We start from the raw sequence: 27,853 nt of genomic DNA, 5'->3' as shown, positions 1-27,853 counted from the left end.
TCCCGTGCCGCGCTCCATCCCCCCCGCGCCGCAGCGGTGGAGCGGCCCGCCCGGCGCGGCCGCCGCGGGCGCGGGCGGCACCACTCACCGCGGCGGGGGGCGCGGGGCGCGCTCTGCCCCCGCCGCGCGCCATGGCCGCGGAAGGGCAGCGTCTCCTTCCCCCGCGCCGCAGCCTGCCCTAGCCGGGGGGCGGGGCCTGCCGCGGCGGGGCGGGGCCGGCGCTCCGGGCCAATCCGCGCGGCGAGCTGCCTCCCCGAGGACCAATCGGGTGGCTCCGCCGGGCCCGCCCAGGGGCTGCGGCGGCGAGTGCGGTTGAGCAGCGAGCGGGGCGGGAGGGGGGCGGGCGGCGCGAGCGCCCATTCGGTGGCACTTGACAGCTCCGCTCGAGGCGACGGTGACACTTAAAGCGGCCACGGCCCCCGCAGCGGGCTCGCCGCCCTGCACGGCTCCCCGGCTCGGCCGCCAGCCCCGATCCCATCCCACCTCCCCCCGCAGCGCTCCAGCCGTTCCTCCAAACCACGAGGCCGCCCACGCGGATGGGGCAGCGCTGCTAGACCCGCGGAGGAGGAAGGCAGCGAGGGGGACATCCGCGGCCCTTTTAAGAGGCAGCGCCGCGGCGCGCGGAGCGCATCGATGGGCGCTATAAAAGGGCGCGCTGTGCGGCGGGCGCCGTCAGAGCGGGGGCGGCAGCGGCCGCCATGGACTTCAACGTGAAGAAGCTGGCGTCGGACGCGGGCGTCTTCTTCTCGCGCGCCGTGCAGGTGAGCGGCGGCCGCGGGGGACGCAGGGCCTCCTAGAGAGAAATAAAACAGTAAAGAAAACAGCCCCAGGGAGGCTTCTAAAGAGGTTTTTGGGGGTTTTTTTTTCATCTTTTTTATTTTTTTGGGGGGGAATGGAGAGTAGAAGGGAGCTGTGGTGATACCAGCCCGTCTAATGGTTATTTTCCCTAAAAGCTGATTTTTCACGAGCGCTTCGTGCACAGGGCCAGGCCCCGCGGGTGCCATTCCCTAGTCAGGCGTCTGCAGGGGAGAGGGGCTGGTGGCCGCTCCATGGCCAAGCGGGAGGCCCTGGCAAAGTGCAGCACGGCTGCAGTGGTTGTTTTGGGGCTGGTTGGGTTAAACTGGCTCTGGGATTTAATAGCGGGAGGTGGCTGGGGGTACGAGGAGCCCCCTCAAAGCTGGCAGGGGCTGAAGGCCCCTAAGGGGGGAGGAAATTTGGCCGCCCATGAAGAGCTCGGGGTGCCGCAGGTGGGGAGGCGGCTGCTGAGCGCGGCTGCTCCTGGGGTGCAACAGCTGGAAGCTGCTCCTGGAGGGGCCCAAGAAGGAGAGGCCGCCTTGGGGTTTATTGGGATCCTGCCTGAGGGTGGAAATTCAGCTGGTGGCTCCCGGGCGCCTCGTTCTGCCTCCGATATTGGGGCCGATAAATGTCCAGAATGGCGCTGGCGCCATCCAGGCCGCCCGTGCAATGGAGTAATCCGGGCTCTTTGAGAAACTGGCCTCCTGTAAACAGATATCAGCGCCCATTATTGTGCCACTGAGTCATATGTTACAAAAAGAGAAGTATTAAATACAGGTGCAAAATGCAGAGCAGATGAAGAGCTCAAAGATGCTGTTTTCATGCAAATGACCTTGGTAACCAGAGAAAGGAAGAAACGCTGCAGAGAAATCAAATGTTTAGGAGCCTATTGAAGCTAAGAACCATTTATCAGACTCCTACAAGGCGTGGGAAGGAGCCAGGCTTGGGAACAGCGTCTGCACACAGTGATTCTAGAGCAGGGAGGCACTTATAAATAGTGGCTCCAGCCTGCTACACCTACTCCATATCATCTCGCATATGCATATCCACGTGATTAATTACAGTAGTAATTACTTGAAACAAAGCAGCACCAGGGCCCTGCTACTTGAGCGTGTGCTGGTGTTTGTATAACTGGGGCAGACTGGGAGGATAGGGACCATTGATTCCAGGAAGCACCTCTTAAAATGCAGTTGCTGGGGAAAATAATCAGATTTGGGTGCTGCCCATAGAGTTGGGTCACTGGCACTGTTGAGTGTTGCCCTGTCTGCACCAAGATACAAGTGACAGTTGAGGCTTGCTATTGGCAATGAGGATTAGGTTTCCAGCAGTTGTGTTAGCACAGATCCTCCAGGAGAGGAAGAAAACCTGGCTAGAATAAGCTCCATTTTCTATAGCACTGGGGATGCTCCCTTCAGCTCCAGGCATTTAACAAAGTGATTTTTACTGGAACTGCAGCGACCGGGAGATAAATGGGCCAGCCGTAATGTGCCGTGCCGCCCAGACGGCATTAGCTGTCGCTGTCTGGAGGTGTCTGGCCAGCACACGGGAGCTGGACCCGTGCTGGCGGCAGCGCTGAGGCATCGCTCCGCAGCAAAACTGCCTCGGGACAGAGCCTCCAGGGTGGCTTCCTGGGATGGAGGAGCCCTGCTGGAAACCTGGCGCCTGCAACCTGATGCACGCGCAGGCTGACAAGCAGGGAGGGCTGAGGCCCAGGCTGGACCTGGTTAGCGGCAAAAACCACCGGAGTGTCTTGACGTGGCTTTTCCCAGCCCAGGGAGCAGCTGGTCGGACTCCTGTCCAAGGAGAAGGGCGCTTTGGAGGAGCTGTGTTTAAGCAGCCAAGCCTGAACCCTTCTCCAGCATGATCAGAACAGAGTGGCCATGACAAAAGCGCTGCGGTGTCTCCCCAGAACTGTGTAAGCATCTACTGCCTTCCCAGGGCTGCGCTGATTCACCAGCAAGGCAGTGTCTGGGTGCCATGGCATCTCCTGTGTTCTCCTTTGGGAAAGCAGATAAGTTTTGAGGCTGGAGGGGAGCGGGAAGATGCAGGTAATTCCCCTGGGAAGTGGGAGGCCAGTTTCCAGGCTTGGGAAGCTGCAAGGGTGGAGACCTGCTGTAGGCTTCTTCCTCCCACCTAGGCACTTGCTGAATAGACACCTGTGTCACCAGTCACATCCAGGGACCCCAGAGGGGCTGCGGCACTTACCCCCAGCAGCTGCTGCTCTGGGGCCTGCAGACAAACTCCAAACAAATCGTGATTTCTTTCCTTGAATAAAACTAAAGCTTTCCTGCCTGCACGCTGCATTTTCAGTGGTCCGTGAGCAGGTCTGATCCCCAGACTGCTGCAGGGCGCTGAGGTCGGAGCTCCAACCTGCCCACAGCGCTGGCCTCTCTTGCCACCAAGACGACTCCCTGGCTGTCCCTGCTCTAGCCAGGCTGCCAGCCAGCCCTTCCCAGCCATGTCTGGAAGTAATTGTAGGTGCCTGTCTCTCATCACGCCTGATGGGAGCTGGCTCTGGGTGAAATTGCCCAAGCATGAGTATGGATTTTGGGTGCTTAGCCTACTGCTAATGTAATTACCACTAACAGCTAGAGTCTGACTTGCTCCCTCTTGCAGCTCCTTTTAAAAAAAAGGACAAACACCCCCATCTTCCTGAACTTAGGTGATAAAATTGACTTTTCGGCTCTGCTGTCATGAACTTAAGGGGGCTAATGGCTTGGTTCTGGCACTTCAAAATGCAAGATAAGACAACAGGGAGCAGCTGAAGGAAAGAGGAGTTGAAGGCAGGAGGTACTGGCCAGAACATGCTTAGTGGTACAGGATAGTTTCTCTCCTGAATGCCTTGCTCCTGTGCTGTTAGTGGCTTCCTTGTGTCCTCTAACACAGTTTTGCTTGGCTCACGTCCTGGCTTTTCTGATTCCAGGTGACCAAATGCTTGAAGCAACTCTGTACTCAGTTCAGAGCAGCTGAAATTCAAGTAGGTTTTTAGATGCTGAGTGGCTCTGGCAGCATTTCTAACGTGACGCTGTACAAGATGGGCTGCAGACTTGCCTACACAGATTCTTTCATGCCTCTGACCAACAAAAGAGCAAATCTTACAATAACCTGGGTGTTATGAAGCTGTTCAAGTTTAGAAAATCCACTGGCTCAGATCTATGGGCAGATGCAGGAAACAGAATTCCTGGTTTAAGACTCCTGGTCTGGTTTAAGTCCTGTGAATTAAGGTGGAACACCGCTGCCCTATAACCACATCCGATAAGGGTTGTCAAGGGGAGACCTTGAAACTGGTGCAAGGGTCTGAGCTCCATGACATGTCGTCTGCAAGGAGCTGGAGCCACTCTGTAGTGTTCGCTGTGCATGGGGGGGAGATGTACAGGAACATTGCATGGAGCTGTCAGATGCAAGTCTGACCTGTGCGAAATGGACGTGGTGCTCCCACAAGTCACCATCACTGAGATTATTTCCCTCCATTTTAAATGGAAAAAGTCAAACGGTGCTAATTCTTCTGGCAAAGAAAGTAAGGCTCTCTTGCAATTCCTTGCCTGTTCCAAGTATTGCTCTCCTGATTCCTCATCCTGCTCTTCCACACAGACCCTGATAATGCATCTAGCGATCCCGCCAGCCAGCCGAGCCTCCCAGAGGAAACCCAACCTTTGGCTGAATTATTGATGCCCTGGAATGCAGCAGAGCTCTCCTTCCCGGAGCGCGAGCGTGGCGCTCCACAAAAGGCCGCCCTGCATTATTAATCATTATTAATCTTCAGGTCCCTGCACAAAGACAGGGCTGGTGCTCAGCCAGGCCAGCTGCAGGGATGTTTCCTGATGGGGGACATTGGGGGAGTCTCCAACCACCAGCATTTGGCCTGTGATCCTAGGATGCAGGTCCTGGTGTTGGATCAGGGCTGGACTATTGCCCCAAGCATCATCGCTAGAAACCAGGCAAAATGTCCAGTCCTGTTGTAGCAGAACCAAGCCCATAGGTGAAATAAGGCTTCAATTTGAAGGCATCTGAAGTATTTGGAGCTGCAAAAGGCAGCAATGCTTCTAATGGAGAAGCAGCAAGTGATAAAATATTTTTAGTCTGTTTTTTTTTTTTGTTTTTTTTTTTTTACACAGAAAGCTTTAAGATCAGTTTGTTCATCTGCAACTCTCAACCCCATTATCAAATCTTTCGCCTGACAGTGAGAAGAAAAAATGGAATTAAATTTCTAAAAGTGGTACACAGATTATTAGATACAGAAACGCTGTAAGTGGGGGGAGAGCACCTTGCTTGGGGGGCTTAAGTAACCAGACTTCATAAACTGCTGTTCTTCCAACATCCTGTTCCTTAGGGATGCTTAGGCAACCAAATAAGAGGGCACCAGCAGCTGAGACCTGTTGCTACTTGAACACTTATATCTCTACTTATAGCAGACATCAGAAAGCAGCAGCTTATAGGATAAGGTGATATGATTTCTATGTGCTTCATCGGAGCTGGCTGCAAGCTGCTGCTGAAAGATGGGGTCCTGCTCTGCCCTGCCCCACTCATGCTGTGGGTTAGGTGAATGCTCCAGTCCACGTGAAAACCGAGGAGAGGCAGGACCCAGGTGTGAGCCTTGCAACACGGCTAGAACTTCTCATCTCTGCTGAGGGGACTGCTTGGAACCTGAGCAGCAACCTCCCTGCGTGAGCGCGCAGCCTCCCGCACCCTCGTGTATGTGCCCTGTTCTCCGACTCCGAAAGGAAGCCTGAATAAGAGATTGTTTTCTGGCCTGACCTTTTACATCCGTGGGCTGGGGCTCAAATTGCTGCCCATCCTCCCCTCCTGGCAGAGCCCAGGCTTGCAGTGGCCGTCCTTAGCCTCCCTGTGACACACACAGCTCCGGCACCTCGTTGGAGATAAGGGCTGAGTGACGCTGTGTGGCTGCTCCATGAGTGCCCCGGGCTCTCAGTGTGCTGGAAGGAGGAATGTTATGGAAAACAGCAAGGTGATATTTGGTGCCGCTGCCTCCTACAGCAGGGAGCCCCAGAGCTGGAATGATTCAGGACCCCGATAGAGCAGCACGGAGCTGCTGGAGGGCGTCAGCAGGGACCCGACTGCAGCAGTGCTGCAAGAAGCCCAATAAAACCTGCTGACGAGGAGCTCTGCTGAGGCCTTGCAGCTCCAGGGCTGGTGCAGGATGTCTGAGCTGCAGGAAAGAGCCTGACTTGGAAATGAGATCTCAGAGCTGCCTTAAAGGGGAGCAAGGGAGACTTGTACATTTGCATCAAAGAGCCTTAGCTGGTTATAAAAAGCTCGTAAACAGACTTGACTGTTGGAGCCAGATACCTGGGAGGTCCCCGTTTGCTGCGGGGCTGTGACTCAGCCCAACCTGAGTTAAAACAGCATCCGGCTTCCAGCAGCTACAGAGGGAGAGGAGCTCTGTCAGCAGCTCCCGTACAGCCCATGGTTGTGCCCCTCTCCTCCCCAAAACAGTCTTAGAAAATAGGTACTATGGTGCCCTCTCATCTGGGATTTGCTTTCAGCATCATTTGATGTCGGTTTTAGCCAACAATCCATAACTGTGCAAGGCTCTGCAGCTCCTCTGTCCCTACCAGGCTGGGAGACCGAGTGGAAATGCCCTTGCAATTCCGTGTCAGCCTCCGACAGATCCCACAAATAATTCCGAGGGTAGCGCCATCCTGCCCAAGCAGGGTGCTGTGTAAACAGAGCCGCGGGGCTGCCGTATCTCGGGCATCTGGTAAGGTTTGTACATGCTGGTAACCAGACTCCTGCCCTCCTCCCACGCTCCTGGACACACTCCTTATCCTTATCGCTTTGTCCTCAGCCTTGTTCTGCCTGGGAGCACGGCCAGGGATCTCGGGCAGCTTGGCCATGGGAAGGGAGTTTGACAGAATCTCTTGGGAGGGACAGTGGCACCAGAACCCCATGAAAAGGGGGTCCCAGTTCATCTGGAACTGAACCAGGGGACACACAAGGGGAGAAGAGATAGAGCCTGCAGCTCAGGCAGGAGCTGTGCTGAAAGCAAACGTGTCTTAGGCTGCAAGCTCCTGCCTGTGCCAGGTACTGTGCTGTGCCACGGCCTGATATCTGAGCAGTGACACGAGAGGTCAGCAACAAGGACCGAGGAAACTGCCAAGTCTGCAGGATCCCAAGCAGCAAAGCTGTCCAGAGGGGCCTTCCAGGTGCAATCCAACAAGATACCGGCTTCCATCAGGAGCAGGGAGTCAGGGGCTGCTCTGCACATGGCTCTACCAAGCCAGGAGATAACTGCAGGGCTGTGTGTGTGTGTGTTCTGTCACCAAATTGTCCTTCTCCTCCACACTGAGTGGATCTCGGGGGACCTCTGCTCCAAGGTTGACTCGGTAGCTTAGGATGCATCAGAGCAGGCCTACGTGAGTTGTTTCTATGCTTGTCACAACAACAGCTCAGCTAATAATGCTACACTGAAGTTACTCTTAAAAATGTGATCAAGTTGGCCAACTTTAGAGGAGAAAGTGAAAAATGGGGGGGAATAGGCTCTTCTCACAAATCTCCTGGAGAAGCAACAGGGGGGTGCACCTCACCATCTGCCACCGCTCCCTCCGCGCTGATAAATCTTGTGTATCAGATGTCATCGCCCAGTGTGAAAACAGAGACCTGCACAGCCAGCCTTTCCCTGCAGCTATTTTTAAGCTTACAGGAATCACGGGGAGGAGGAGAGTCTGCCAGTATGATTGTGGATGCTGAGGGAAGTCGGACACCAGCATTTCCCTCACTACTCTGCACTTACAGAGCCTGCCCAGCCAACACACGGCCTAGAGCAAGAGTTGAAAAAAATGTTACTTATTGAAAGTATTTCTACTTTAAATCCTGAGTTTGAGCCTCCTAAAGCCTCAGGTGCTCACTGCCAGCAAGGCAGAGGATGAGATGGGAGGCAGCACTTGGCCACTCTTCCTGCGATGGAGGGCACTCGAACCCTGTAGTGACACAGGAGCGTGTGCAGTTGTCTGATAAGAGAGGAAAAAAGCCCGACTTGGGAGTCAATAGCAGCATTTTGGATCCCTTTGGGTTTGTAGGACATAGAATTGCTCAGTGGGAGCGGAAGGGAGTTGGCGCCTTGCCTCACCTGCAGGGTAGTTTGATCTCCTGCACAAGCTCAGAATCTGTCTAGCTTAAATGTGCACATGATTCACCTAAAACTGGGGCATTTTTGTACCAGACCACTTCCCCCTATAGAGCTGCTTATGGTGGCACATCTCAAATCTAGGGTCCATTTTAGCTCAGTGCTTGCTCCAGGAAAAAAAAAAATAATGCCTGGGAACAAAGAATGAAACCTTGAAAGCTTTTTCAGCTCCACTTTAAGACAGATACATAAGGAAGGCCTCACTTTCTCTTAGCTTTATTGCACACTAACTTTGCTGTAGTAGAACAAACCTTCTAATGACCATCTCCTTCCTGCAGTTTACAGAAGAAAAGCTGGGCCAAGCTGAGAAGACTGAACTAGATGCCCACTTTGAGAACCTTCTGGCCAGAGCAGACTGCACTAAGAACTGGACAGAGAAGATCCTGCGTCAGACTGAGGTTCTGCTACAGCCAAACCCTAGTAAGCCCAGGTCCTTCTAAATGCTTGAAGGACAACATGTCCCTGTTGCAGTTTAAAGAGGGTTAAAAGATGCCCTCTGGCAGAGAGCCCTGTTGCACTGAGGCTGTGGGGGTTGGAAACAACCTCTCTGCAGGGCCTGTCCTTCCTCCCCATGTACCGAAATGAGCGGCTGCGTTACACAACCTCGCAGTGCTCCCGAGGAGCAGGAGGTGGTTGGGAACAAGGGGACACCTTCTCTCTGGGGTTTGCTGTCCCATGGACATTGGGAGACTAGTTGGTGGGCCACCGTGAATGTCACTTCCAGGGCTGTCTCCTAGCCTGTAACAGCAGCTGCCTCCTCATTCCAGGTGCCAGAGTAGAAGAATTCCTCTATGAAAAGCTTGACCGCAAGGTGCCTTCCCGGGTCACCAATGGGGAGCTGCTGGCACAGTACATGACAGAGGCAGCTAACGACTTTGGACCAGGGACACCTTATGGTAAGTCAACCTGATGAAGCCCTACATATTGTCTCTTCTCAAGAGGTTTCCCCTGCTACTGGTTTGGGTCAAGATTTTGCAGTTTGCCTCCTGCAAGTGAACAGGCTTACTTGCCCCACACAGCCACCTATCTTAGCAGTGTCAGAGAAGGATCTCTGCCCCAGCAGCAAATGGCCCACCTTGACAGAAAGATAGTAGTACTCAGCAGCAAAGCATCATCCATGCAGGCTCCCAATCCCTAAAACAGTGCCCAAGTCTAGCAGGCTAGAGAAGAAACAGATGCTGATTCACACTGGCTAACGGAACAAGGTGCAGAAATATTTTTGCTATGTCTATGGCTCTCTAAACTGGTATGAACAGGGAGTTAAACTGGATGATTTGTCCAGCCTGACTCTTTAAAGAAGTTTCTAGTTCTGCTCAGAGAACAGGAACAAAAACCATCCTTTTAGTATGTCCTGCAAGAGGAGAGGGAAAACGTCTCTCCAGCTGTCAGAGAATAAAAAAAGTAGACTTGTGAATGCTGGTGCTTGGCAACAGGCCTCAACAGTCCCCTTTCTAATCATACAGAGCATTTTTCTTCCCCTAAAACGTAAGTTTCCCCTTCCCTTGGGGAACTTGGGGCTTCTTTAAGCAATAAACCCACACAGAAACACTGCCTTAAATTCCAGCTGCCCTTGCCTCTCCTCTGCTGTGAGCTTTGTTACTGCTCTCTGAAATCAATAATTGTTCAACAGAGAGTCCTGTTGCAGGCAGAACTGCTGTAACTGCATCTATAGGCAACACTGCCTCAGGTGGATCCTAATCAACATTTTGTTTTTTTTCTGCTCTGATGGTTTTTAGTTTGCTGCTCTTCTGTGCCCCTGCTCCAGCCCTGAGATTTAAAAACACTAACTGCACACACAAGATACACAGTTCATTCTGCCCATGTCTCTGGGCTGTGATATATTTCTGGCAGGTGGAGTGGCCAAAGAATGGCAGTAGAGTAAGTGCCTCAACAGACAGATAAGATCAAAGCTGCCCTGGGAGTGGTTAAAGGCAGATTGTAGATAGAACTATGAAGCTAACGTGGTAGGGGCACGATCATCTTGTTCAGGCATGGTAAACTGCACCTTCTGTTCCACAAAACTGGGGCCTATTAACCCTGGGGAGTTGGCTGAGGCCAACACAATGTTAATTGGCTTCTCCTGGAGCTTAAAATTCCCATCATTGCAGGGAAGACCTTGATAAAAGTTGGAGAGACCCAGAGGCGCCTGGGTGCAGCAGAACGGGACTTCATCCACTCGGCCTCCCTCAACTTCCTGACCCCCCTGCGCAACTTCCTGGAGGGCGACTGGAGAACCATTTCTGTAAGTGCAGGAGCAAGAAAAGGAGCTCGGCAGATCACTGCGTACGAGGAGGGTGGGTGCAAAGGGAAACAGCCGATTTTAGATGGTACTCTGTCCCTTCCTTCCCCAACGGCCCCTAAGCAGCCTGTTCTGATCTCTTCTTCTGTCCCTTTCAGAAAGAGCGGAGGATCCTGCAGAACCGCCGCCTGGATCTGGACGCCTGCAAAGCCAGGCTGAAGAAAGCCAAAGCTGCCGAGGCAAAAGCAGCGGTAATTTCTACCCTTATTCCTCTCTCTGTCCTTCTAGCCATGGGGTTTGCCTCATATCAGCAATGCAGTGTGTTCTCAGGACCACAGTCAGGTTGCACTACTGAATCCTGACTCTGGCAGGCACAGGTGGGGGTTCCCACAAGGCTGGAGGAGGAATCAGTCTGGGCTATAAGGGAACTGGCTGCAGGAGCTTTGTGCCTGTTCCTAAGATGTCCTGCCTTCGGGTAGTTGTTTCAACAAGTTAATTCTGAGCTGCCAGAGTCGGGACGCTCTCACTTGACAAGCTCCTGTCTTCTGACATTGGCTCCTGGCTGCTCAGTTTCTGGCTGGGTGACTTGTGCTAGTATCTGAAAGACTTCATCTTCTGAGGACTTGTTTAAAATCTCCCTTGGGGTCTCCAAGCGAGTCAAAAGAGAGCTGAGCTGGAAGGTGTGCAAGAGGAAAGCATGCTGGGCCTTTGCACGAGTCCCAGAATTTCAAACTAGTTATAACTCTGCCAACTCAGCCTCCCCTATGCAGAATCGCTGGAGGAGCCTGTGAGTGGTGACCAAAGGCAGACTGGCTACCAAGAAGCTGTTCCACCAGCTTCTCCAATGACTTAATTCATGGTGTTGTCTAGTTTAGAGACTCCCCTTGGGAAACTAATAGCTGGTAAAACTAGCAAAACTCCCAGATCACTGTGGAGCAGAAGGGACAGAAGTTGGCCAGTATCCCCCTGCCCACAGGCCTGACATGTACAGTGCTCATCTGAGGCAGCTCACAAGATCTGTCAGCTTGGTGATCCTCCCTGGGCCTGAGGTACCTCCCGGAGCTCTGTTCTCTCCAGGCAGAGCGGCAAGAGCTGCTGACAGGTAGTCGTGCACTGATGGGCTCCCTGGAAGGCCTTGCTGAAGCAGATCGCTGTCCTGACCTACCCTGGCTGTTGGCACAAGGACTTCCCAAGTTCTACGTCTAGCCTGGGGAACTCGACTAGCAAACACTGCGATCAAAACAAGCAGGAATCCTTGTCGGGCAGTCCCGGGGATGCACAGGGACATCCACCTGGGCATCCTGGCAGGAGCCCATTTTCTAGCCATCTGCTTGACTGGGCCTTTGGCCTCGTGGATGGCTGGTTCCTGGGGGCCTTCCCTTCTCTCCAGCTCCAACCGCGTACACCCGGCAGGGGGGAAGTCATGCTCAACTCAGTAGCCTTCATCAGCAGGTCTAACAGGCTAGCAGCACTCATGCCTATGTGCAAAAGCCCTGAGTGGGGCTGTGGGTTATCAAAAACAGAAGAGAAAATATAAAGAAAAAGTCTGCTCTGAGCAGTCAGGTCTCCCAGATCCAGTGAGGGTAATTTCAGGAATCCCCAGTTTCCCTCATGAAGGGGAGGGCGCCCGGTCTCAAAGGGAAATATTGGTCATTACTTTATCTTAGGCTTAAATCAGAGTAGGAATTCAAACACCTCCTGTACTTCCTTCATTGACCCCTTCCCTCTTTGCCTTGCTTCCTACATGAAGTGAATCTGAAAGGTCAAAGCTTTGGGTGAGGAGCTTCCCTGTAGCTGAAAAACGACAGGGGAGCCTGAGGCTTTCAGAGTGTTACCCTGAGCTGGGATCCAACAGTGCAACTGTCCCCATATGGCCACCTTTTCAGAAGAAAGGCCCCTGCAAAACAACCACCTCAGCTGCTGCTGGGGGCACTCAGCACTTAAAGCAGCCCCAGGGCTGCCTCACTGAGGACGAGGCATGAGTGGAAGCTCCCAGCATGGAGGGGAGAGCTGCTGCCCTGGGCACTAGGCATGGTAACGCATGGTTAGAGCCCTGTCCTCCCCGGACCATGCCTGGGGTCCCGTCGCACCTCCTTTCCAAGCGAGCAGCCCCAGAGAACTGCATCTCTCCCAGCTCACTGGTCTCTTGCTGCTTGTCCCCTGTGTAGTGCCCCCGTGTGTTCCCACAGCTTCTGTCTCATGAGGACCCTCCGAGAGGGCTGCTGCCCAGACCTGTGAGCTGCTATTGAGTGTCCGGGCCTACGCATTTCCCTTGGACTTTGTGCTTTGTCCTTCCTGTTAATGCTGTTTTGTTTACTAACCTTTTTGTTTTGTTTCTCTGTAATTTGCTCAGTGTGAGGGAGATGTGAGTATTGACTGCGCTAACAGTGCTGTGATTTTTTCTTTAACACCTCTCATTGTCTCTTCCCCCATTTTAAGAAAAAAAAACAAAATCCTACCTCCCTTGTCCTGTAGGGGCTGGTCCTGGAGCATGTACTGAATGTGGTCAGAGCTACAAGGGCTTGGGAAAAGTGCCCTGGAAAGACAAGAGTATCCATCAGCTGCCTGCAGCCCCTCTGGAGCATGCCCTGGGTGTTACCATCACTGCTTGCAAGCAGTGCTCAAGGAAGGCAGGGTGTTACGTAAAGACATGTTCAGGCTCCTCCAGCTGCAGGCAGGAGGAGTTGGGGTAGCAAATCCCTGCCCTGGAGGGGAGGCAGTTCCAGAGACAATGATGGGCAGGTTGTTCTGCTTGTGGTGCTCTCCTGTCCTCCAAGCTCCAGGGCTCTGCCCTTATTCTCTATTACAACAGGGGGGAGGAGGGTCCATTTGACCACTGCTTGCAAATACAGTTTTCCCATGCAGTGGAGTGAAAGAGCAGCTTGTCTCCTTCATCCCATGTGCTGTATGACTGTTTGGGGTCTCCCAGAGACCAGGAAATGGGAGGAGAGGTTTCTAAGTTGCTCCTGATATTTAAAAACAAAGAAAAAGCTATTTCTGTGAAACATCCCCTTTCCTCATGGGGAGGAATCAAGCCTAGTCATTGTAATGGCCTCAAATCTCTGTGATGTATTTTTATCCCTATATTCAGGCCTGATTTTTAATAGGAAACACTCCTCCATATTCCTTCCTCCTGCCCACCCCAAACTCCTAGATGGTTAAGATCTCATCTCATTGGGGCTGCCTGCCTTTCCACACGCTGGTCACTCATTTCAGCAGGCTGCTCAGGGCTGCTGCAGCTCCCAGCAAATCAGCTCAGTTCACGTAAGTGGATCTGGGTAAGCTGCCCTGAGATTAACCAGGGAGAGGAGATGTGGGGCCCCGAGAGGATTACAGAGCTCTAGCTGGGGTTAGGGGTGTGTTGGGTGCTGGCCTTGCACCCCAGCTCACTGCAGAGCGGAAGCTGAGCAGGGCCAAACCGTGATGCACTGCATGGGTGTTAGTCCTGATATAAACTAACAGGTTGGATTGTCACTTTGGGTGACACTAAGGCCAAATGCTGTCCCAGAAGGAGGCCTAAGCAGAGTTTAGCTGAATTAGATCATGTTATATCATGGTTAGCAAACCCACACTGCTTGTGGCAGTGGACTGGATCATTTTTGTTCGAAGCAAGGAAAAAAAAATATATATATCTAGAGTGCTGCAGCCTTCCTGTCCCAGGGCAGAGGTTCAGCTATAGAGAAGGTGGCTTGGTGGTTTTTGACCTCTGGGCTGCCAAATGTGCACTCTCTGGACAGCAGCAAAACCTTGGGCTAGATCTGCTTTGGTTAAGCCAAGGCCCTTGCTTAAGATGGTAGAACTGAGCCTGGTAGGTAGAAACATGCCCAGAGGCTTGACAAGAGTAAAAAAAAAAAAAAAAAAGATGTATTGGTGTCTCTGTGGGAGAGGCTCTCATGTTAGCAAACGTGTCCCTTGAAAGGCCAAGGTCCTGTATAGGGACACTTCTAGGAAGTGGTGGGAAGCAGAGGGAAGGAAGGGCCTCTCCACTCAGCGGAGCCAGCACAAGATGAGGGAATGGGAAACACATTCAGGATAGTTGGCTGTCTCATCTCCACTTGGACTGCCCACTGCTTGAGCAAGTAGCTGTAAGTACAGGCAGACTTTCTAGCAGCAGAAACATCTGTTGAAGTATTGGGTGGAACTAACCAAGTGTGACCGCAGGAGCCAGCCCATCTCTCCTTGCACAAGCCTGGCATCCACCTGGGGGAGTTTCCATGCATCACTGCCCAACCTGCTTGGAGACTTCCCTCCTGCAGCCCCAAGGACATTGGGCTAAGCTCCCAACAGACAGGAAAACAGTGGCCCCTTCCTCCATCTGTTGCCCAGCTGACTCCTATTAGCTCTTCTGCATGACTTGTACATGAAACTCTATTCCCCCCACTAGGCTGTGCCTGACTTTCAGGAGACTAGACCTCGTAATTACGTTCTCTCCGCCAGCGCATCAGCGGTAAGATTGCCTCTAGAAACCGCCTTGCCAACCTCCTCCTGCCCCTCTCTTCACCCGACTTCAACTCAGACCTGTTTTCAACATTTTAATGTGACATGGGCTGCCTAGGACTCCTCTGACTCAACCTTAAGAATGCAGATCCACCCCAGCACGGGTGCGTCGTCAGGGTTCAGCACTTTGGCTTGCTGTCCAGTTTCTCTCCCCACCTCCTTCCCCATTTCCAGGGGGAATATGTTTGGGTTTTATTGCTCGTGGAGCAATTGGAAGGAAATCTGCTTGGAAAGGCTAGCCTGTCAGAGTGGTTCCAGCCACAACACTGGTAACATCCCCTGTGTGACTCCCTATCAGGGTCAGTGCTTGGAGGCCTTGGAGAGCGATCAAAATAGGACAAGGTGGAGGGCATCTCTCTGGCTACCCATGGCACCAATAACCCAGCAGGATGATTATACAGGCTTGTCTATTCTGCAAGGGGAGGTCTGTTTTTCTCTCCATTTGGGGCCCAGGCTGCTGGTGCCACCCGTGGTGGCTGTAACACAGCCCGACGTGCAGGGGGTGCCAGGCCTGTTGCATCTCTGATGTGCTGTACCAAGAGGTTGTGGTCAAGCAATTAACTTCATGCTGTGCTCATGGCTTCCCGTTACACAGCATCACATTTCTCGTTAAAATGTTGAAAACTGATCACCTTGCTTCCTAAATAGCATCCAGAACAACACTGATGCCTGCTAATAGAAGCACCATGGGGCAGAAGGGCTGAGGAGGGGAATCTGCAGATGTGACAACAGACAGTCCCAGCCTACTCATAAACCAAATCTCTCACAATAGCAAGTTGGCTTTGGTTAATGGGCAACTTCCCATTTGGAGAAAGGCAAGTGTGGGCTGATAGCATCAGTGTTAGTTCCCAGGGGGACCTGTCCTGACCTTCTTGGAGAATGATACTGGGATCAGAAGTAGCTTTGTACACACACACACACACAAAAAAAAAAAAAAAAAAAAAAAAAACTAAAAAAGTACACTGCAGGCAACTGGCTGGGTAAAAAGGCTCCTTAGAAGCTTTTCCTGGGGATACTGCAGCAGTTGCCCAGTCTCCATCTCTTCTAGCATAGCAGTTAATCACCCCATGTCTCTGCTTTCCCTGTCTGTTCCAAGGACAGCAGAGGTGTTGCAGCAATGGACTAATACTAAGCTTGAGGAGAAAGAGGGAAGAAAAACTAGGCTCTCCTTGCCCAGAGCTCCAATTAGAGCAGTGTAACCTGCTGATCCCTTGAGTCATTCTAAGAGAGGCTTGAAAACAACCATTAGTAACATGCACCACCTTGCAGAGTGTCCAAGTGCTCACTTGAGCTTTTAAATGTCTAGTGGCCACGCAACTGCAAGCTTGTCTACTGTATTATAGAGATGTTCTAGAGAGTAGGTGCCAAATACAGTAACATGACATAGAAAATGGATTTTTTTTAAGCCCACAGATGTCCACCCTAGTACATATCTGCTCAGTCTTTAGATCCCTGCTAAGGAAGCTCTAACAGCGACACTGATCAGGGTCAGCAAACCCCAAGGAGGGCCCTAGGTAAGAAGCCAACACTGACCCTGATCACTTACTGGTTTCAGTACCCCTATCAGGAGCCCTTCTGGCAAACAACCTAGCCAGTGAGTCCTTGTGGCTTCCAAAACTGCCTCCCTTGGTGGTCAAAGTACCACCTTGGACCCAGTCTGCATGACCAAAGATGACTGATACTGAATTTGCATCTCAACTAATGAAAAACAGACTGCTCCCCAGCTGTGTGCTGGCAGGACTGCTCTGCAACAAGCTCTCTAATCCCAGCACTCATCCCCAAGGGCCAGGCGCTGCCGCAGCCTGGGAGCTCTTCATGCTGTTGCTCTGCTTTTCTCACAGGCCGGAGTCCCCCGTGCTGCTTGGCTGTCAGCCCACACTGACATTGTAGAGCAGTGGCTGCTGCTAGCCCTGCTTTTGGGCTCTGTTCCCTTCTGGAGGGAGGGATTGCCCATGTCCAGGTAACAATTTTGTCTTGCAGGTGAGCAGACGGGTCAGCTGGTTCCTGGCCCCTGTCCTCTAAACACTGGGCAGGGCGAGGTGAACTCAGATATCAATTCTAAACTTACTTTTGGGGAGGTGGATAACAAGGCTTTATTTTTGCCTTCTGTAATGTGAAGGCTTAGAAGTGGCTACACCTGGAGTCAAGGAGGGGACTTGTCTCAGCCCACTTGTGTAGGAGCTGGAGGCTGAGGAGCCATTTCTCCTCTCTCCCACACTGACCTTTTGTTGCTGTGTAAGAGGGTACATGTGGGCTGCATATGCCTAAGTATTCCTTTCCCTCAGACCCTGCCCCTTGCCATGCTCTCAATTCCTAGGAATGATTCCAAGGAAAGCATATTGAGTACTTCAAAGAGGGTTCCTCTGGCTTAAGATGAGGCCTGGGGTGGAAAAGGACAGAAGAAGAAGGCAGATCACAGCCCTGTTTGGTTTCATGGGCTTTCTGAAGGGCTTCTGACTAGAGTCACAGTGCCCTAAAGCTGGGATAGATCTGGGCAAAGCAAAACTGCCTGAAAGCACCACAGGAAGAAAGGCAGAGAGGGTATCAGCAAGACCAACGGAAGTAGAACAAGTCTAGATAAAAACTTAGGTACTTCAAGGATTAGATGAGCCCAAGTGGCCTAAGCACTGTATTCAGAGCTTAGCTAGAAAGACCTTTAGCCAGGATGAAAGAGTTTCTTTATTGCCCCTAAAATGCCAAAACTGCAACATGGGCTTATAAGGCTGCCCAACACCTTGCACCAGAGCAGCAGTTCAGGCCAGGACCTGCTTCTCAGCTGCCTAGAAAGGGCTCTCATGCTGAGAAAGCAAAAGCAGTTTCACCCCCAAGCACAGTTAAAATAGTCCAGACCTTATTTAAGCCAGCTCCTTACTTGCAATAAGAAAATATCCCTCTACAAGCTAGAAAATATCTATCCCCATGGCAAAGCTGCTTTAACACTGCCCCAGGGCAGCTGGCTAGATTAGACAAGAACTGGCCACAGTAACTCCACTTGGCTAAGCAAGAGGTGCCAAAGAAGGTACATACCCCAGGAACAGAGCCACAAGCCAAGGGAGAGGAGCCAAAACAGGAGCAGAGGCTGCTGAAGTCTGACATAACCACCCCCTGCTCCAGCCGCTCACCAAGACCAGCAGCACCTGCAGCTGGCTCTTATATTGCCCCATGGAAGCTGCTTCTGCACCTGAGGCTGCCCTGGCCTCAGCTGGGTGCTGGGGAGGGAGATCCTGCTTCCAAGTGGAGCGTGTTCCCCACGGACACGGCGTCCAGCGCGTGGCCCTTTCCCTGTGCTCCCTAGACGGGATGGTCTAGGGCTGCAGCCCCTTTCTCCACGCAGGGCGGCACAGAGGTGGGAGAACCGCGTGTGACCCCGGAGCTGCTGCTGCGGCTGCAGCCTCGGGCTGTTCCCTGGGGCCGCCGGCACAGAGAGGACAAGGAGCAGCTCCCCGGTGTCTGCGGCGCCGTGGGAACGTCCTTGACCCGCAGAGGTGACAAAGTGACATCTGAGGGGGAAGTGGAGAGCCCTGGGGAGGCCATCACCCGCTGCCCCCCATGCAGGGTGCAGTCAGCAGGTCGGTGCCCTCCTGGTTTATCCCTAGTGATTGCCTCTTTTTGGGACCAGGGATGAGGAGTTGTCTGTTGAGGCAAGGCCAGGCCGAGGACCCTCTGGAAGGATCAGTGTGTTTTTCTGCCTCTTCTCGCCCTTTCCCATCGCTGTGCGTGACTTTTTGTTGTCAATTGTTTCATGTCCTGGAGCCAGATCCCAGCCAGCAGCTGACAGCATCGCTCTGCCCCAGATAACCCCTTGTGGGTGATGCTGGGAGAGGATAGGAGACTTCTGCAGGGGGAACCGAGGAGTAGCTGCCCACCCTCAGGTGTGGGGCGGACGGCCCTGCCTTCATGGGCAGGGCTAGAAGGAAGCATCCGGGGAGGAACGCGGTGGGAGAAGCTTGGGGATGTTTCGTCTGGCTCAAAGGCCATATCTAGCTACATCTTTCATCATCCTGTAGCTGAACATGCTCCCTGGGCAGGTGTGGGTGAACTGGGCTCAGATGCCACCAACTCGCGCTCTCCAGAGCGGTGAGTGAGCACTGCCCAGGCTGCAGGAGCCTCTGCCAGGCTGGGAGCACCTTCGTGTGGCCTCAGGCAGCCCCTCTACCTCTCCCCGGGCTTCCAGGAGGGGCTGTTCTTCAACACCAAACTCTGCGGGCCGGTCAGTGGCTCCCTGCACGTCTGCTTCCCAATCCTCCTCTTCCCGGAGGCCAGGGAATGCTGTTATTGTGAGGGCCCTGGCAGGGAGCAGAGCGGGAGCGCTGGCTCCAGCCGCACAGACGTGCTCTCCGGCTGCAAAGCCGAGCTCAGGGTGCAGGAAGGAGGCGAGGGCGCACGGAGCTGGCAGCTGCTGCTGGGTGAAGGGCCGGCGTGTTCCCGAGCTGGCCTGCCGCGTCCACGGAGCATCCTTGCCCAGCGCTGTTAATGCTGAGTGCTTCTCGACGTCTCCAACACTGATCTCCTTTCCTGTTGCTCTGTGGCCCCCACAGCTTTGGAGCGACGAGGTGGAAAAAGTAAGTACCTAGCTGAAAACGGTGCTCAAAGCTGGCCGTGCCAGCGGGGCGAGGGGCTGGGGGTGCTGCGACCCTCCCTGCGCGTGTGCGTGCACCCGTGCAGGGGGAGGATCCATGGGAACATGTTGGCAGCTCCACTACTGAATGCCAAGGTTCGATCTGCCCCTGGCAGCAGCGTGGGACGAGCCCAGCCCCGGGGCCAGTGGCTGTTTGTGGTGTGAGACACCCCGGCGCTCGGCTCCGCTCCCGCTGCCCAGGCCCTGCAGCTCCCTGTGGCACTGGCCTCGCGTTGGCCTCCCGTAGCCCCCAAAGGGGCTGTGTAGGAGCCCTGAGCAGAGGGCGAGGGAGGGCTGAACAGGGAGGGAGGGCTGGTGCCAGCGCCGGGAGGCTGCGCTTACCCCTCCGAGCGGGTCCCTCAGGCCGTGCCAAGGACCTTCTGTGCGTCCCGGAGCCCCCGCGGGGAGGGTGACTCTCCATCTGTGAAGATGGATGAAGGGCTGTGGCCTAGAGGCCGTGGCGAGCCCGGCCTCCCTGGGGCTCCTGGGACCCTGCTGCCGTTCATAGCTCCAAGACCCTCAGCAGATGCTGGCCTGAACCGCTGGTTGCCCATCCCTGCATGCTGTGCATGACAACCTGCTGCTGCCTGAGTCCAAACGCTGCCTGAAGCAGACTGGCTGTTTGGGAACCAGCTCACCCCGTGCTTTAGATCCTTCTCCAGTACCTCAAACAAATGGGCTGATGGGTGTCAGCTATGGGTATGTGGAAGGCTCTGCTGCCCTGCTCCTCGCTGGAGCCAGCAGATTGCCTGGGCCAGCGGAGAAGGGCTGTGCTGGAAGGGACCTCCCCGGCCACCTGCCTTTATGGGAAGGCACATCCTGTAACTCGCAGCCAGCAGAGAGAGGCAGGGGCCAAACCCCAGGCGGTGGCAAAAGGAGCTGGGTCTGCCTGTCACAGGGAGCTCCAAATAGCGAGCAAAAAAGCCTCTCTGTGCTTCATAAGACATTGTGCTGAGGTCTCCTGCTAGAGCCCCCGCTCCCTGAAATAATCCCTTCCACACAGAGGATGCAAGAAAAATAGATCAGTTGTATCTTAAAATAGATAAAATCTGATGAGGAGACAGTCAAAGCATTTCTTTGTTCAGTAACATGGGAGGAGGCATCACGGCCCCCAGCAGCTCCTGTATCTTGTCCAGCTGAGAAGACTCGTGGCTCCTCCAGGGCTACCCGGCTCAAACTGCAACATGGTCCCTGCTCCAGGCCTGTTGGCCCCTCTGGATTAGCTCCCTGGGGGCAATTCCAGACAAACCTGTGCCAGGATGAGCAGGGCCTTGCTGCGGTGGCGGGAGCCACGCAAGAACCTCTGCACCGAGGTGGCCACCGCCACCGGAGGTGAAGGGAGGTGGAGGACGCGGAGCCCTGGCTGCTCTTCCCCTCTAAACTGTAGCTTGACGGAGAGTTTCCAGTCAAGGAGCTGCAGTTACTGCTTCAGCAGCAGCACTGGCAGCCGGAGGGAGCAGCTGCATCCTGGGAGGAAAGCGGCCGTTCCCCGCGGTGCCGTCAGGGACTGGCGCGTGCTGGAGCGAGCAGCCTGTTTGCCAGCCCTGTCCCTCGGCAGCGGCGAGGGGAGAGCGGGCACGGGGACATCCAGCTGCCGGACACCTGCAGAGCCTTCCTGGTTGCAGGGCCCCGGCCGGGTTCTGCGGAGAGGGAGATGTTGTATCTGCTTCGTGGAGAGGGTCCGAGCGTCAGTCTTGCTTTGACTTCCTGATGTCTGCTTCATAGCCGCCTTTTAGCCATCACCGTTTAACTAACGCCCTTTAGCACAGAGAGAGCCCTCAACTGGCCTTGGGATGGGACATTCTTCTCTGTATTGAGAAAAAAAAAAAAAGACGAAAGTGCAAATGTTGGAGAGAAACGTAGGGGAACTTTCACATGCTCTAAGTCTAGAGGTGCAGAGAGGGGCTCCAGGGGAGCTGCACAGCAGTGCCCTGCAGCAGCAGCCTCGTGCATGTGCTGACTGGGACAACTGTCCCCATGTCCCTCTGTGCGACATTGTCCCCGACAGTCTGTCTGAAGAGGACAGCTACGATGGGCAGCGCTGGTGTCAGGCCTAGGCGCACTCCTGCAGCAGGCAGTGCCGGTCAGGGGGTGGCACGGGCTCCTCATGCCGCGGGAATGGAAAAGCCTCTTCATCCTCATGCTCTGGTTGCGCAAGGGTAGGAGCTTCTTGGCTTGATGCATCTCTCTCCAGCTGCCATTCCATGACCAGCAGCGACCACGTGCGTGACCAAGGAGTTGAAATCCAGCCAGAGAGCCTTGGTTTCCCCAAGTCTTGTGGCTCTTGTTCAGTGTTACAGGTGCATGTGGATCCTGCTGAGCCAACCGTACACTCGGTGCCGAAAAGGGGGAACGGAGGGCAGAGCAGGGGGGTGTTGCTGGCGGTTCTGCCCCGCGCCGCCCTGAGCCCCGTCCCGTCTCTTGCAGGCGGAGCACGAGCTGCGGCTCACGCAGAGCGAGTTCGACCGGCAGGCGGAGGTGACGCGGCTGCTGCTGGAGGGCATCCACAGCACCCACGTGAGTCTGCGCGGGCCGGGCCGCACGCGCTGCGCCCGCTCCTTGCTAGAAGGACGCCAGGAAGATGGTGAGACCTGAGCTGGGAGGTGGAAGGGCCAAATTTGCATTACAGCCTTCTGGCACGCTCTGGGTAGCTCAAAGAGGAGGCATGGGGCGTGCACAAGCGGGGCAAGCGCAATGCCAGCAGTTCCGCAGTCCTCACAGCATTTCCGAGCTGGAAGAACCTTGTTCTTCCCTCATTCCCTCACTAGAGCTGCGGACAAGCCCCACAAGCCCTAGCAGGGCAGCAGGAGAAGCCCCTCTCTCAGGTCACCCTAGGCCTACGCAGCATCCCCAGACTTGACGAAGCCAGACCAATGTTGGCTTGCCTACATTAAGTAATAAATACTTAATGCATTTAAATACAAAATACTGGCCTGCCTGGGTCTGCTTCCTCTGGGAGAGGCAGTGGCTGCAGGAGGAGGGTTGCGGTGCCCCAGCTCCCAAACTCGCACAGCCGCTAACAGCCCTTCTGCTTCCAGGTGAATCATCTTCGCTGTCTCCATGAGTTTGTGGAGTCTCAAACCAACTACTATGCTCAGTGTTACCAGTACATGCTGGACCTGCAGAAGCAACTGGGCAGGTGAGACAAGGCAGTGCTCTTCCTTCCCTAAGGGTTCGTTCTCTCATCCACTTCCATTAGTTTAGACCTATCCCCATCCCTTGAAAGCCCTGTCCAAGCTCTGCTGAGAGCTCCTGAGCTTAGGGAATGGTGACAGTTCTTTTACTGCAGCTTTTAGAGCCGCAGGATTGATCTGGTTTCGATGTGTCTGTTTAAACACGTGAAGGCAACACAGCCAGACCATTCTTCCTCTAAATTAAATCATGTTGAAAACAAATCCCTGCTGCCAAGCAGCAAGTCTGGGCGCTCGGTGGCAGCAGTAACGGGTGCTGTGCACGGGCTGCACGTCCCCTGGGGGCAAATAGAGCTGTTCTGTCTGCTACCAGTTACATCAACCTGGCAATTGTACCGTTACCTTTGAGATCGCTCACTGCTCCTCTTGCTTTTCTTTCCATGCTTGCAGTTCCAAAGGAGAAATGTAAGTAGGATGTCGCACAGAACGGTCCCTGAGAGCTCTTTTCCCCTCAGCCCCCTCACAGGGGCCAGCAAGGCCTGCAGCCACGTTCCACTAGTCCAGATAAGCAAAACCTGACACTGTCACCACCTCTACTTAGAGCCCACCCAGCCCAGGAGCCTCCAGGCACCGGGTGCAGCTCAGCAGCCAACGCTGGTCCCTGTCCTGAGGAACTGGTAGGACAGAGCACGTGAGAGCAGAGCCAGGACACACAAGGGACCCAGTTAGGGAGCTGCAGGGCCAAGAACAGCAGCCCCCTTCGAGGGCGGCCGCTTCTGCTCCGGATCTGCAGGGGCTCCTGTAGTGGGGCCTGACTGGGCAACTCACCAGCCGTGAGTTTGGTGCCAGGCCTGTGCCAGGATATTGGGAGATAATAAAGCAAATAGTGATTGTTGGACAGTCTCAGGGCCTGAGAACTAAGGCCTTTCCCTGAGTGAAGGGCAGCAGAGACCTGCTGTAAACAGCAGCTGGAATTCTTTAGCATTATCTCCTCTGCAGTGTAGCCCTTTCCTGGTTGTACTCAGTGTTACTGACCTTTTTTCTCTTCCCCTTCCTCCTCTGCCCCGTGCAAGATTTTCAGGCACGTTCGTAGGCAACCCAGAATCGACATCTCCTGCAGCTGCTCCCTCTCCTCCAGCCGTTGCTGCCACCACCGGCCCTGCTGTGCCCACCATCCCGGTTGTGCCCACGGTTGTTGGGGTGCCTAATGCTGTGGCAGAGGGGGTGCTGAACCCCAACGAGGTCAAGCCCCCTGCCAGCGGCACGCGCAGGGCCAGAGTCCTTTACGACTACGAAGCAGCTGACAGCAGTGAACTGGCGCTCCTTGCAGATGAGGTTGGTAGCTTTTTTTTTTTAATGGCATATTTATTTCTTCTGGAGTCCGGCTCTATCCAGCTAGCAAAATACTCTGCTCAGTATCTAGTTTCTTCTTGAGGACTCTCAAACCTAAGCAGCTTATATGCAAGTGAAATGGGATGAGCTCCGGGCTAGAAGCCTGATCTTAATCACACTGAAAACAAAGGCAGTTCAGCAACTTCCAAGCTCTTTTGGTGGCTAGACTCAATTTCTGTTCTCAGAAGGGGTCCAACAGTAAAGCCACCCTCTATCCAAGACCACCTTGGGCCACTTCAGAGAATGAAAAGGCAGCAGGAACATCGCTGGACAGACTCCTGTAGATCTTCTGGATTAGCTAGAAGTAGCTCCAGGGAGGCTGCAGGGAAAGGGTCGGCTAAATGAACTTCAGGAATTAACTTATTCTTTTAGTACGCATCTCACTGATCTTACTGCAGAGTAAGGTCCTGTCTAACACTGTCTTCTCTCCCCAGATGATCACTGTGTACAGCCTGCCAGGCATGGACCCAGACTGGCTCATTGGTGAAAGAGGGAACCAGAAAGGAAAAGTTCCTGTCACTTACTTGGAACTGTTAAGTTAAAATATCTCCAGGAAGAAGAATGTACAAGCAGAATGCACCCCTCATCTCCTGGCACTTCTAATGCGGATTTCTTCATCAGAGACCATTGCTCTCTTCAGGGTTGACACTCCATTGCTAACACAGGAATCGTGGGAAGGAAGTGATAAAACTGTTACGGGAGGGCTTGGGGAAAGGGCTAATGGCACCCGGGATTGAATTCACTACCTAGCAGTGCAGCCTTGAGGTTAATCTTGGCCATGCCAGATTCCTCCATTTCCTTCCTCTGCCCTAGTCTTGTTTATTGCAGTGGCATCCCCAGGGCCAGCAAACTGCCTCCCGCAGCTGCTGGCAGAGCGTGTGACACTTCCCTTGTGTTTGCTGTTGGTTAGTGCCTGTCTCCCCTCCCGTCCTCATTTGTCAGCAGTAGATTTGCCTGAATCAAATCACCAAGCATTCCAGTGGGGAAGCGCCCCACAAACCCTCTGACACATTCTAACTGTTGAGGAAAGGAAGCTGAAGGTCAGAGTTAAAGCCCGTTAACCAGAACGGTCTGGATGCCGGCGGGAGAGCAGCGCCGCGGGGCTGAGCGAGGCTCCCTGCGAGCGGTGCCTGATGGCTTCAGTGTAGAACAGAGCTGGGAGGCTGCGAGGAGACGTGACCGAGAAGACCAACCAAAAAACACAGGGCCTCTATGTCAAGAATGAAACCTGTGAAAGGGACCATGCATCTTGCTTGCATTTCCTCTGAGAAGCTGCTCTTGGACTGCAGAGTTTACAAGCCTTTTTACAAGCTTTGCTTCTTGTGTTAATTGTCCAGGCCCTTCTTTCAGCGTGTTTGTTCCAGGCTTATGTTTGAGCCTGACTTTATTTTCCCCCTAGATCACTGATTTCACTAATACTTCTCCCTCCCATCTCAGCAGTGAACAGACCTGGTGCATCCCAGTAGAGGATGGGGTAGTCCCACCTGCTCTTGTATCTCCACCAAAAGCCATCCTGGGTCTGGATGCAACGATGATTCTGCTTTTCCCAACCTCTTCCCGCTGAACAATCCGGGCTGCCCTTGGCATTTGTGGTGGTTTAGCTCCAGGGGGGAGCACTTGGGTGGTTTTGTCTTTTAATCCTATTAGGAGCTTCTGAGGACTCCAACTGCTGCATCACTAGTTTTCAACTCGAGCTGGGTTCAAGAGAAACACCCACCTGCGCCAAGGTCTCTGTTCACTGCCCTCCTCTCGCTGTGGCAGACACTACCTTTGCTTGTTTAATGATCTTTTGCACTTTTCCCCACGGTATTGTGACCACTCTAATGTAACAGGGCACAGAGCACCTGTGTATGTAGGGCTCGTGGTTTTCAGCACTTATTTGCCAATAAACAAACTGCCTGACCTCCTGCTTCAGTGTCCGGGGGGGTTTGGTGCTGCTCTCTCTTTCCAGCCGTGTGGCTGCAGCTTGCACTGACCTAGCAGGGAGGGAAAGGGGTGCAGGTCAGGGGAGCTGGGCTGTACGCGTGGCCCAGGCTCCAAAGTTGCATAAAAGCCAATAAATTCCTTAATTATTCCCGTCCCAGCTCAAACACTCAGCATGCCTCGAACTTGCTAATGTTCAAACCCAAATTCTGTGTTTTGGGTGCACTACAGATTGATGAACAACAGCTCCTCCCTACTCTGAAGCAAAAATCGAGCGGCATTAGGGCTGTGCTGAGAGGCTGGGATTGCTGCTCTGGATTTAACAGCCCTTTTTGTTGTTATGGAAACTATCTGGTGCTAACTTAATTTTAAAGACTTCTGCCTAGCGCTCAGCTTGGAAAGAAGGCACGGAGGATCACCTGGGAAAAGATGCTGTTGAAATGCTCTGTAACGCAAGATTAGCTCCCTCTTTTTCTACAGCAAAAACTCAAAGGGGAGTTAAATTACACTACTGTTTTAATTAGTTTTATAACTACCAAGACTACGGCTATCCCAGTTCTGCCCTTTCATCGCTTCCCGTCCCCTCCTCCAGTCCAAATCTCCCTGGGCTCTGCAGCGTTGCTGCTACCCGCCTCCCCGGTGTGAGAGGGAGAGCAGCTTCAACAAAACCAGCAGCGGGTTAATGAGGCAGCAACTGGTGTCGCTTCCTTCAGACCAGCGAGGGGAAAATCCCTCCGGCAGCGACGCTCCTGCCCCTCCGCATCAGGAGGGGCGCAAGGAAATCCCAGCGCTGCCTTTCACGGAGTCCTCGGATAACGGGCACCCCCCGGAGCTGCTTGGTTTCCTTGACCGCTTCCTGGTGAGCTCCTCCTCACTCCAAGCAGCTTCACACCCTTCCCACCGCCGGGAGCGAGGGCAGACCCGGCCGGAGCGGCAGCGCGGGGGGAAACGCCGCTCTGGCCGTGAAGATGCAGCTCTGAAACACGGCGGCTCTGCCAGCGCCGGCTGCCTGGCGCCTACGGCCCCCTGCCTAGTCTGGTACCTGCAAATCTCACCTTAACACCCTCTGCTTAACCAAGTATTTGCCCCTAAATTCTCATTCTGTCCGTACTTCTTGATGAAGACAAAGTGACTAGCACAATGTATTTAACTTAGAAGCTGCGACACAGGGGAAAATAACTATGAAAGCTCTCAAATACCACTAGGTAGGACTGAACTTGATGAGAAGTGCTGAATTTTGTTTTTATTTCCCATGCCCATGGCTGCCTATCATCAATTTGCTATCTTTTCTGCACAGTCCTTCATCTTCAAATCTCCATGCTCACACATGTGAGCAGAAAGGGGCAGGTGTGACAGGCAGCCCCAGCTACCACGGCCCCCTCATGAGCACCAACATCTCAACAACATCCAGCTCATGCCTGCCACAACCTCCCTCTCCTTTTGAGCACCTCACCTGGGCTTAGGGAAGGCAACAGGGCTCCTCTCCCTTCTTCTTTAAGACCAAATTACTCGATCCAACTAGTTCAAATCTCTCTGAAACCTCCATGGCAACTAAATCTAGATCAGACAATTGTGCTAGTGTATAAGCTTAAAAGAAAAAACAATCTCAGTGCAATGCAATCTAAAACAATGTTTGTTTTTCCAATTTAGTCTCTTAAAACCATTGCACATAAAAAGGTTCTGGCTGGAAAACAATCAGGTGTCTCTTTAGGAAAGAACTGGTAGGGTATGAGCTCACAGCTACAATGAAATTTGATTTCCTAACTCAGAAAGCCTGTCTAGACTTCAGAGCTCACACCAGGCTTTATTTTAAGCAGTAATAGCTGACCTTCCCTTGCTCTCTCCAGCATCCATCCAACCTTGGAACCTTGCAGTGTTTGATGATCAGCTGAGCACGACGCTGCTTCACTGTAATCAATTCCGACTCTTCCCTCTAGCTTGAACCTGCATCATCCCCAGATGCTGCGACGTGTACGGTCCTGTGCACAAGGCAGTCTGTGTTCATGCTCTACACCATGGGGGGCAGAAAAGACATTCCTGAGGAATATTTTACAGCTGAAAACCTCCCACAAGTTCCCAAACACAAAAGGAAAAGGGAGTGGGTGTTGGAAAGC

The 27,853-nt window shown here is 53.6% G+C and overlaps 1 protein-coding gene across 7 annotated transcripts; it reads left to right on the top strand.

Annotated features, from left to right (window-relative positions):
• Positions 1–683: 683 nt before the first annotated feature.
• On the top strand, positions 684–24,457 carry SH3GLB2 (SH3 domain containing GRB2 like, endophilin B2). 7 transcript variants are annotated; one of them, XM_088525223.1, is made up of 12 exons: positions 684–761; positions 8,218–8,359; positions 8,707–8,835; positions 10,048–10,181; positions 10,337–10,429; positions 14,563–14,625; positions 19,214–19,237; positions 21,721–21,810; positions 22,332–22,432; positions 22,875–22,889; positions 23,498–23,759; positions 24,251–24,457. In XM_088525223.1, exons 1-12 carry the CDS (start codon positions 699–701, stop codon positions 24,356–24,358), a joined length of 1,224 nt encoding a protein of 407 aa, XP_088381349.1. In that variant the 5' UTR covers positions 684–698; the 3' UTR covers positions 24,359–24,457. The 7 variants fall into 7 exon arrangements, with proteins under 7 accessions (XP_088381349.1, XP_088381352.1, XP_088381351.1 ...); XM_088525226.1 differs by lacking the exon at positions 14,563–14,625; XM_088525225.1 differs by lacking the exon at positions 19,214–19,237.
• The last annotated feature ends 3,396 nt before the right edge of the window (positions 24,458–27,853 follow it).

Source organism: Tinamus guttatus, unplaced genomic scaffold (genome assembly GCF_059628265.1).
Source record: "Tinamus guttatus ecotype Peru unplaced genomic scaffold, ASM5962826v1 Tinamus_guttatus_pri_ptg000226l, whole genome shotgun sequence".
NCBI classification, from domain to species: domain Eukaryota; kingdom Metazoa; phylum Chordata; class Aves; order Tinamiformes; family Tinamidae; genus Tinamus; species Tinamus guttatus.
This window is presented reverse-complemented; position numbering and strand designations above follow the sequence as displayed.

What these genes read in the sequence shown, in the direction of transcription:
- SH3GLB2 (XM_088525223.1), top strand. Translation starts at nt 699, where the DNA reads ATGGACTTCAACGTGAAGAAGCTGGCGTCGGACGCGGGCGTCTTCTTC. An exon ending in TCTTCTCGCGCGCCGTGCAG is followed by an intron (nt 762 to 8,217) that starts GTGAGCGGCGGC and finishes TCCTTCCTGCAG; the next exon opens with TTTACAGAAGAAAAGCTGGG. An exon ending in CTGCCGAGGCAAAAGCAGCG is followed by an intron (nt 10,430 to 14,562) that starts GTAATTTCTACC and finishes TCCCCCCACTAG; the next exon opens with GCTGTGCCTGACTTTCAGGA.